Genomic DNA, 10,935 nt, shown 5'->3' with positions numbered 1-10,935 from the left:
AGAGAGAGAGAGAGAGAGAGAGAGAGAGAGAGAGAGAGAGAGAGAGAGAGAGAGCTAGAGTGGCCTGCATACTAGCGTACTAACAAGCCTAGCTTGTAAAGTTTCAGAGGGAAGTTTAAAGACTCTATCAGGTCCTTTTTTTTTTTTTTTTAATTAAGACCCTGTGGTTCTGGATAGCTGGGACTGAAAGAATCAGCTATGATTAACAAGATACCAAAACCACCTTTGCTTTGCTGGGATGCTGGATGCTGGTCAGCTAGAACTAAACAATTGGCACCGATTAAGAGGAGACCAGTGTTGCTAAGGTGAAACCTGTGACGTGTTCCCTGACAGCCAGCACACAGGAACCCTGTACCGGGGGCAGACAAGCTTGTCCCTCGTGCTGGCGGCTGATAAGAGTGATCCAGGTAGTATGTATTCTGAAGGGATGAAGGCGTCATGGAGATCAGCTGAGGCTTGGCACTCTGAGAGACCAAGAGAGGCCATTGGTGAAGGTGCAGTCTCAGTAGCCGTTGAAGGCCCTGGATTGAAGGAGTCCTGCGAAGGATCTGAGCCTCCACACCATGAAGAAAGCCTATGAGAGGCTGTAGGCGAAAGTGCAGCCCGGTTGCAGCAGACCCCAGAATTTTGGAAAAACTGGTTCAATGGGATGATGACCAAAAGCAGCAGCAGCAGTGGAATAAAGTCAGAAGAAACGCTGTGTGTGATAGAGATGGTGGGAAAATGACCCAAGTCCCTCGGAGAAGCCCAGAGGGTCGCAGTGAATCCCAGACACTGGAGACCGAGTTATTTGCACCTTTGGAGTTTGGTTTTGCTTTGATTTGAATCTGACTGTTCCCTGATTCTTCCCTCTTGAAGTAAGGAAGTATTTATTTTTGATTTTACAGGAGCCCACAGTTGAGTTAGAATTTTGAAAGACTGAATTTTAAAAGACAATGGCTAATTTAAAGATAATTAATTTTAATGTGTTTAAATTTGTAAGGATTGTTAAGTTTAAATTTTTTTATATTTTTAATGTGATGTTTTTTGAGGATGAATGAGAAAGAAAAGGGTTTGACTTAATAGTAATGTGATTGCGTGTCAAGCAGACAAGGAGTCAGTTGTGACAAGGAGTCTGGATAGTTTTATGTCAACTTAGCACAAGCTAAAAATCATCTGAGATGAGGATATCTCAATTAAGAAAATGCCACCATAAGATCTGATTACAGGGAAGTTTCTTATTGAGTGATTGATGGGGGAGAGCCCAGTCCACTGTGGGAGGTGCCATCTCTGGGCTGATGATCCTGAGCACTGTAAGAAAGCAGGATGAGTAAGCCAGTAAGCAGCACCCTTCCATAGCCATTGATCCCATCAGCTCCTGCCTCTGTGTGAGTTCCTTTCCTGACTTCTGTGACGAAGAACAATGATATGGAAATGTAAGTCAAATAAGCCCTTGCCTACCCAACATGCCTTTTGGTTATGATGCTGCATTGAGGCAACAGAAATCCTATGACATTCTACACATCTATCTTACAATAGAATTTTGTTTCCTTTACAAAAACACTTGTGAGGGGCTTAGAGACGAGGCTCAGCAGTTAGAGCGCTCTCTGTTCTTGCAGTGGACAGGGGTTCTCAGCATCCACAGGACAGCTCACAACTGTCCTAGGGATCCGATACTCTCTTCTGGCCTCTGAAGCACCCAGGCTCCCTTGTGGTACACAGACATGCATACAGGTTAACACTCATATACACAAAAAATAAACAAACAAAAAATTCATAAACTTATGAATGGGCGGACTAAAAAAAAAAAAAAAAAAAAAAAAAGAAAACCCTATATAAGAATGTTCACTACTGCATTCCTAGTAGCTTCAAATTGTAATAACCCGAAAGGATAAACTGGAATAATATTCGCGGCACACAAAGTAACAGTGAAAACAAGCTTCTCTCCCTCTCTCCGCCCTCTCCCTTTCCTTTCTCCCCCTGTCCCTGCTCCCTTCTTATTTGACCTTTTGGTTCTTAAGGTTCAAGCAGAAGGAAATGAAGTTAGTAGAGGTAAAAAAAAATTCTTCCACCTAAATCCTAAAACAGTTCCTAAACAAAAATAAGTTGGCTCCCGAATGAGATTTTCAACAGGTAAGCATACATCCCACACTGATTAGCGCGTTGTGGTATAGTGCCCGAGGGAACCTGCCTGAGATGTAATTTCAAAAGGAAAAGAGCCACAGAGGAGCTTGTGTTCCTAAGCAGTCCCTTTGTCTTTCAAATCAAACCAACTTAATTAGACTTTTGCTTGGTGCAAAAGGAAATTGTCAGTTTGAAACTGTAGGTTTTGCTATTAGGTCACTGGCCGGTGTCTAGTACTAAGAGTTCCTGTCAACACAAAGACTGGCAACCTCCCTCCATTTCCTAACAGCCAGGCTGAGTCCTCAGTGGTAAGGCAGGGACCCAACATGCCATGGCGCATGCGTCCTGAGCCAAGGGGCCCACTTCTCTCCCAGGCCACGCCCTCTGAGCGGCGCCCCGCCCCCTGAACGTGGTGGCAGTTCTTACAGCTGTGTCGCTATGGGAACGACTACTGCTTTCTTTACCCTGGTCATAAGCAGGATGGCGGCTGGGGAGCCGCGGGATGGAGGCGGCTACTACTTCAGATTCCTGCCTCATAGAACCTTCTCATCGCTGAGCGCCCGGGAGATCACCAGCCGGCTCCGCCAGTGGTGAGGGCCGAGGGGTGGAGGTGGCCATGCGGCGGGCTCGGGTCCTGGGTTCTCTCCCTGTTCGTGTTCGTGTCCGTGCTCCGGGACTCGGCTCTGCGCTTCCTCAACTCCGGCCAGGCCACTGACTCTTCCCCCTCTGCTAGGTCCATGCTGGGCAGAATCCAGGCGCAGGCGTTCAGCTTCGACCAGACGTTCCAGCCCTACCAAAAGGATGATTTTGTCATGGTTGGTATTGGGGGAGGGGGACGTTCTCTTTTGGATGTTCTTGGGAACACTCCATGACATGTTCTTAGAGTTTGGGAGTAATAAAAAGTGCAGGTTGGGTTTTCTTTTGTTTTGTTTCTTAGGGGGCTTTTTGACACAGTAACTCATTCTGTAGACCAGACTAGCCTGGCATTCACTGGGATCCTCTTGCCCCTGCCACCCAAGTGTCACCATAACCACCTTGCCAATATCTTACCTACCTTCGGAATTCTGCCTTAGATAACTTTACAAATCTGTAATTATTTTAGACAGTGTCCCTGTGTAATTCACGATGGCCTCAACTCTATCAGTCAGTCATCCTGCTTCCGCCGCATGCCAGTTCTGAAATACAGGCATGTGTTACCGATATTGACTGAAAATTCTGTTTTTTTTTTTTAAACAAGCACATCTTGTTTTTAAATACTATTACGCAGATTTACCCCTGACTTTATTAGGCTTAACTCCAAATACTTTTGGTTTCTGAAAATCACATTCACCCTGAGAAGTGGACATCAAGCTGTAACAGCAGTACCCAAGCAGGATTTCCTCCCAAAGGTTTTGAGCAATGGCCTGTTTGAAAAAGCCTTTAGCTAGAAGGGAATTCTTTAAAGAAGGCAAAGTTCATTCTAAGGTGTGAGATTTTTATGTGCATCTTAAGCCCCATCGTTTTCAGTGTTGCCTCCTACCCAACAGTAGGTAAAGTGTTGAGGTTTGTGAAGTGACCTTCATTCCTTGCCATTCTCCTCTGAGCATTGACTTTATAGCTGGCATGTAATGTATTCACTCTGACACTTTCTAAAGGCCCACTGTGTGCTAGGAATATAGCTTCCTCAATAGCCAGAGATAGAGACCTCACCAAAATGCCAGCAAATAACATGAGTCATCTTGCCCACTGCCATGAGTGAGGAGAGCGGGAAAACAATTCATCCGATTGTTCCTGCCTCCGGACAGGAGTGGTTCACTTCCATGAACCCTGTACAGGTGAAGTCTGGCCTACTCCTTGCTCCAGCTGGCCAGCTTCCCTTAGTCCCTTGTCATGACCCCGTCTCTTCTAAAGACACCTATCAAATTGAATCAGAGGTCTGACCTACAACCGAATAACATTAACATTAACATCTACAATGACAGTCTGAGCACACTTTGATGCTGAAGAAAGGACATGAATACTGAGCTACAGTTTCTAATCTGTTTGCCATAATAAGAGGGCAAATTGGTCTCATAGTCCATTTCCCTTTACCTGTGGTAGGGTTTTAATGCCATATTACTACTAATGACATGACTTAGGCATGGTTAGATTTTGATAATCTACCAGTACTGACTCTCTACTGATTTTTAAGATCAAAATTTTGAAATGCTGCATTATTTTCTATTTATTTATTTTTGAGACACAGTTTCACTGTGTGGCCCTGGTGGCCTCAAACTCACAGAGATCTGCCTGTCCAAGTGCCGGGACTAAAGGTGTGTGCCGCCACAACCGGTTTTTTTCTTTGATACTTTTTGTTGTTTCCATATATGACATTCAATATACCTGTTTATTCAGTAAATACTTGTTAAATGCTTTCTATATCCCACTTAGAAGTTGTTAAGATGAGCTCTCATCCTAGTTTATGAGGCACACACAGTTTCAGCAAATCAGTCTCCACCACATACTGAAGTAGTGTTCTAATAGATCCTGTAGAAAATGTCCTGGGCACAGAGGAAAAGGTCAGCTGATACAACGTGACAGAAGGTATACCTTTTCTTTCCCTTCTTCCTTTTGGTTGCTCAGTAGAGTTCTTCAGTGGACTCCGTATTCATGCATAAAACTCAACAGATTTCCATAATTCCAAGCATTCATTTCTTTCTAATTTTAAAGTTCTTCTTGGGCTAGAGATGCAGCTGAATTGGTAGAGTATGAGTTTAGCATGCATAAGGCCTTGGGGTCCATTCCAGCACTACATGCACCAGACACCGTGACATATACCTCGAATCTCAACTCTGGGAAGGATGGAGGTAAGTGGATCTGTTCAAAATAATTTTTGGCCCACACTAGCTCAACCAAATAAAGCAAGACTCATATTTAAACTACTTGGGATCCACGCATGGTGACACAGCCTATAACTCCAGTCCTTTGAGCTATTCTTAGGGTTACTCTAAAATGAGTGCTTGCTGAGGTCCTCATTTTCCACTAATCTTGAAAATGGCTCAGAAGTACTTAGGAGGAGGCTTAAGGATGATGAGATGCTAAAAGGAGGGGAGAAAAGTGAATCCTAGGGTTCTGACAGTCAACTAGAGTAGCTGACTTTACTAAACACATACAAGACTCCTGAGTAAATGATGCAAATTAAATGTATTGTTAGGTGCATGCAGGTGGCTGTCTTCTAGATCATTGGCTGTAATGTTGCTTTAGGGTCTCAAGAGAGCACTGTCAGATCAACACATAGGGCTCAGAGCCTCACCCTGGTGTGCCAGATAATGAGTTTTCCATGTAAATGGTGACAAACCTTTTATTTTACAGGCCTTTGCCTAGAGGCCTGCATAGCCTCCTGTGTCCACTTCAGGAGCAGAAATTAGGCTGATGGCTGCATCCCATCAATCAATCCTAGCAGATTTGCATGAGGGAATACCACCAGCTCAAAATTCCTTAAGGAAGAGAGGACTGATAGGGACTGTATAAGGCAGCAGTGAGAGACTACACTTAAGACTTGTAACTCAGCCTGTGCACCACCCACCTAGTAGGCAGGCCCTGGGGTCCAACTCCTGTTACAGGGAGGGGAATGACAAGACACCTTTTTCATGTTACCAAACACATTTATTTAATCTTTGCATCACTATCTTTGTTACTGCAAACTATTTTGATATTTTTTTTTTTTTTTTTTTTTTTTTTTTTNGTTTTTCGAAAAAGGGTTTTTCTGTTTTGCCCTGGCTGTCCTGGAACTCACTTTGTAGACCAGGCTGGCCTCGAACTCAGAAATCCACCTGCCTCTGCCTCCCAAGTGCTGGGATTAAAGGCGTGCGCCACCACCGCCCGGCTATTTTGATATTTTTAAAGAGTACATCATTTTACTAAAGTTGACATTTAGGAAACCCCTGCAAATACCTTGATGTCAATTCTGTAACAAACCAACAAAACCATTTACACATATCCAGACCCCTTCTGTGCTCGCCTCTGAGGCACATTTATGAATGCTAGCCAAAAACACTAAACAAATAAAAATAATCTTTTTATAAAATCTGTTTTTCAAAAACCATATTTCAATCGGCAGTCAGTTGTTGCAAGTCAGTTGGTCTACTTCTGTTTATGACATCTAAACAGAATTAAAGGACACCCAGTGTTTGAGACAGGCTGCCCTCATACTCTCAGTCTTGCTGCTGAAGACTGTAAGCATATGTCCTCCTAGCTAGATGATTTAATTTCTTTTAATTAAAAAAATTCTATTTTCTCTGTGTCTGTGTGTGTGTGTGTGTGTGTACATGCACGTGTCTGTTTATGTGCATGGGTGAGTTTGTACCATAGTACACATGTGGAAGCTGAAAGGCAACTTTGAGAGTCAGTTCTTTTCTTCAAATACATAGAGCCTCGATTGGACTCAGGTCCTGAGACTTGTTTGTTTTATCTTCTGAACTACTGTCCCTTGGTTTCATTTCTTTTCTTTCCTTAAAGAATCAAATAGCCAGTTGTGGTGGCGCACACCAGTAGGATTTGCTGAAGGAGGCAGAAACAGGAGGATCAAAAAAAAAAAAAAGAATCAAATACAATAACCTTTTTCTTGATTTAAAATTCTAGCCAGTGTGATGCTACATGTCTTTAACCCAACACTTAAAGATAAAAGTAGGGGCCTCCAGAGTGCAAGGTTATCCTTGGATATGTAGCAAGTTACAAGTATGTACAAGGCTAGCTTGAGTGCTGGAGCGTTGGCTCAGCAGTTAAGAGCACTGACTGCAGTTCCAAAGGACCCCAGTTCAAATCCCAGCAACTGCTTGATGGCTTACAGCTGTCTGAACTGTCGCTAGAGAGATGGCTCAGTGGTTAAGAGCACTGATTGCTCTTCTGGAGATCCTGAGTTCAAATCCCAGCAACCACATGGTGACTCACGACCATCTGTAATGAGATCTGATGCCCTTTTCTGGTGTTTCTGAAGACAGCAACAGTGTACTCCCATATAATAAATAAATAAATCTTAAAAAAAAAAAAAAAAAGGTTAGCTTGGAAACATGAGACACACTGTCAGAAAAAAAAAAAAATCCTTCAAGCTAGACATAGCAGCTCATTCATCTTTGCGCTCCTAGCACACAGTGTCGAGACCAGAGGAATAAGATTTTGAGGGAAACTTTGGGCTACATAGCAAATTCAAAACCAGCCTGAGCTACAGAAGGAGAGCCTGTCAAAAAGACAAGGACTGAGGTTGTAGCTCAGTTGTAGAGCATGTTCAGTGTAGACAAGGTTCTGGGTTTGATGTCTAATACCTTAAAAAAAGTAAGTAGAGCAAAGGTTTTCTTCTTTGTATCAAATGGTGTTTTATTAGTTTTGTTCTAACATGCTCCCTTGCAATTTGTATTTTAGGCTTTTTTCAAAGACCCAAATGTTATTCCAAATTTGCAGTTACTCTCAGATTCTTCTGGACAGTGGACCACATTAGGTAAAGATTTTTATATTTTAATTTCCAAGTTACTATTTTAATAAAAATTTGCCTCAGGAATTATCACTAGTGATTTGTATCAGTAAAGTACAAATTGTGACATCGTGATATGTATGACCAGCTGCGTCAGGCTTTCCCTGCGTCTCTGTCCGGGGAGTCTCTTGCTCTCATCCTGGCATAGCACATCAGAAGAGTTTTCTCTCAGTAGTTTAGAAAAATATGCATCGTATATTTTATATTTGAATATCCTGCTAAAGGCAAGTTGAGTTGATATGAGTAAGAGGAAACATGCATTTCTGGAATTCATTGGTGCATTAAGTGGGGACATTTGAGATCCCCAGCATCACATAGGTGTAGTTGTACACACTGAAATACCTGTAATCCCAGCACTGGGGACATAGAGAGCAGCAGCAGCAGAAGTTCAAGGCCATCCTCTGATACATGGCCAATATAAGGAGAAGGGTGGAATGAAAGAAAAATGGTTCACCAGTGAAGAGACACAGCACCTTCTAGAGGACCTGAGTTCATTTCCTAGTACCCATATCTAGCCTAACACTGTTGCCTATGACTCCAGCTCCAGGGGCCTCTATGGTACCTGTGCACACTTCCACACCCCCACATGGACACACACACTCGTGCAATTAAACCTCTTGAAAGAGATAGGGAAAGAAAACTAATAGTGTGTTCCAGGTTTTTCCATAGAAGTGAGAACATGGTGAGAGAGATAGATGGTCAGGTCAATCTAGAGGGGAAGGCTGGGAACACTATCCACCGATGCGAAGACCTGGGCAGAGCAGAGCCACAGCTCTCATGGGTTCTGACATTAATGGAATGTTTTAGAATAATAACAAATCACACAGAGATGACTTCTTAAAGGGGGACCTTTCTCTAGATGACACTAATAAGACACTAAAACGGTCCTGAGAAGTTTTATTTTTAAAAACTGTGTGTGTGTGTGTGTGTGTGCGCGCGCGCGCGTGTGTGCGTGCACCTGCCCACATGTTTCTGCACGTACAAGCAAGTCATATGGAGATAAAGAGGCCAGAGGAGCACTTTGAGGAATCAACTCTTCCAAACTGAAGCTATCATACTTGCCTGGGCAGCACTTTTACCAATTGAGTCTCCTAGGACTGTTTTGAAAACAAACATGAATATCACATTTTAAATTCAAGGTTGAGGTCTCAGTCATGCCACAGGTTACACCATTCCACTTTAAAAAAAAAAATAATACCAATGTGTGTACAAGTAAATGCAAGTTGCTTAGAAATTAGACGTTTTGTTTCAGAGGTAGCCTTTTGTTAAACTTCCAAGGTGTGTCTTCTTGGACCCCTAAGAAGCCTTAACACAAAGTAACTTTTTAGAGTATTAGTCAAGAACAAGTTACAAAAAAGTTTCTGTTAGACTCAGCGGGTCAGATTTTATTGCTTCTGGCCAGGGACTGCTGCCAAATCCCGAGTACAAAGCTGGTACAACCTGAGCTGCAGACCACTACAGAACTAAGCTCAGTTTCTAAACGCATGGAGGTGCCAACTTGGATTTTTCAAGAGCGAATAATCTGAGCTAGGTGGCATGGGGCTTTTTAAATGTTCATTGTAAACTATGTTTACAGAAGGAAGGAAGGGACAAGTCACCTCTTCCCAGCACAGGCCTCACAGAGCAGTGCTCCCTGCTCCTAAGGTTTTTTTCAATGATTTCATTTTTAAAAAATGTATTCTAGCGGGGGCTGGTGAGATGGCTCAGGGGGTAAGAGCACCCGACTGCTTTTCTGAAGGTCCTGAGTTCAAATCCCAGCAACCACATGGTGGCTCACAACCATCTGTAATGAGATCTGACTCCCTCTTCTGGAGTGTCTGAAGACAGCTACAGTGTACTTAAATATAATAAATAAATAAATCTTTTTAAAAAAATGTATTCTATGAGAATTTCATACATGTATAAAATGAACTTTGACTATAACTCCTCTCTTACAGTCCCCTCCAACTCTTGTGGATAACCTCCCCAAACACTCCCACCTCCACCTTTTGCAAAATTACTTGTATTCATGGTGTGTGTGGAGGTCAAAGAAGTTTGCAGGAGTTGGTTCTTGGTCCACCACTACAGGTCCCTGGAATTAAACTCTGAGCTGACCTCATTAGGTCGGTTTTCCCTCTGAGCTGTTTTACTAGACCTTAATCTAAGCCGGGAATGGAACCCTGTACAAAGAGGGCTTCTGAAGTAGCATGTTTGCCTCACGGGTAATGATTACAAGTTTAAAATTAGAAACACTCCACTTGGGTCTATTTTCTAAGATGTATTTCCTATTTATGTGTACGTGCGTGGATGTGCACATGCATGCAGATGCCTACAGAGACCAGAAAAGGGTGTTGGGTCCCTGGAGCTAGGGTTACAAGCACCAAGCTACCTGACTGGGTGCTAAGATCTTGAAAGAGCCGGGAGTGTTCTAAAGCATGGCACAGACTCTCCACTTTTATTTTGAAGAGGGATTTCTTATATGTTCCCAATGCTCTTCAGCAGCCTGTCTTCCTTCCTCTCCTCTCATTTTCTGTTGCTGTTATATTTCTGATAGATTGGCATCTTCCTTCCGTTTTCATCACAATAAGAACAACAACAAAAGCGTCAGCTCTTTATGTTTCTCTGAGTCAGGGTCTTACTCCATAGACCAGGCTGTTTGAAGCTGTGTGCAATCCAAGTTTAACTTTAAACCCCAAGCAGTCCTCAGCATCTGGAGTGCTGGGAGTGCAGGCCTATACCACCACATCCATTTTATGCAGTGCTGGGAATTGAACCAAGGGCTTCATGTATGCTAGGAGTACTCTACCAAATCAGCGAAGCTGTCTCAAGCCCCAGAAGGAGGCATTGTTAAACAAGAAGGGACTAGGAGAAAAAGATGTGAAGGTTTTAGCCTTGCTAAATTGTGGAAAAAACAAGAAACCTTATTCTGAAGAGAACACCAAGGATATGGTAGGAAAGTATCTGGTGAAGGGATCAGGGTGTGGCTATGGGTTTAGTCATTTCAGCAGAAACAGAAACAGAAATAGAACAGTATCAGTAAAAACATCGCTCAGAGCTCGTGGACGTCTTAGCCTAGGGGCTGGGCCATAGAATTCCTCAGCTTTCACCATGAACTGTTTGCTAAAAGAGGAAAGATCCAGAAGGTGGTTCATTCAGAGCAGGAGAGAGGGCTCAGCAACTAAGACCTTGTACTGCTCTTCCAGAGGACCTGAGTCCACTTGCCAGCAACCTATTAGGCCACTCACATTCAGGGGCTCCAACACCTCTGGCTTCTGAAGGCACCTGCACACTCACGTACACCCCTCACATAATCTTAAAAAATAGTCTTTGTGAATCCAAGGTCATTTTCTTTTCTTTTTTTTTTTTTT

At 43.0% G+C, this 10,935-nt stretch overlaps 1 protein-coding gene across 2 annotated transcripts in view; it reads left to right on the top strand.

Moving 5' to 3' along the window:
- Positions 1–2,552: 2,552 nt before the first annotated feature.
- Cfap300 (cilia and flagella associated protein 300) overlaps positions 2,553–10,935 on the top strand; it is an 18,841-nt gene continuing 10,458 nt past the window's right edge. For both annotated transcript variants that reach the window (XM_029543560.1, XM_021207680.2), the window contains exons 1-3: positions 2,553–2,693; positions 2,837–2,918; positions 7,480–7,555. In XM_029543560.1, the coding sequence (XP_029399420.1) occupies positions 2,584–2,693; positions 2,837–2,918; positions 7,480–7,555 (268 nt within the window). In that variant the 5' untranslated portion in view covers positions 2,553–2,583. The remainder of the gene's footprint in view (positions 2,694–2,836; positions 2,919–7,479; positions 7,556–10,935) is intronic.

This window comes from Mus pahari, chromosome 10, assembly GCF_900095145.1.
Source record: "Mus pahari chromosome 10, PAHARI_EIJ_v1.1, whole genome shotgun sequence".
Lineage (NCBI taxonomy): Eukaryota > Metazoa > Chordata > Mammalia > Rodentia > Muridae > Mus > Mus pahari.
This window is presented reverse-complemented; position numbering and strand designations above follow the sequence as displayed.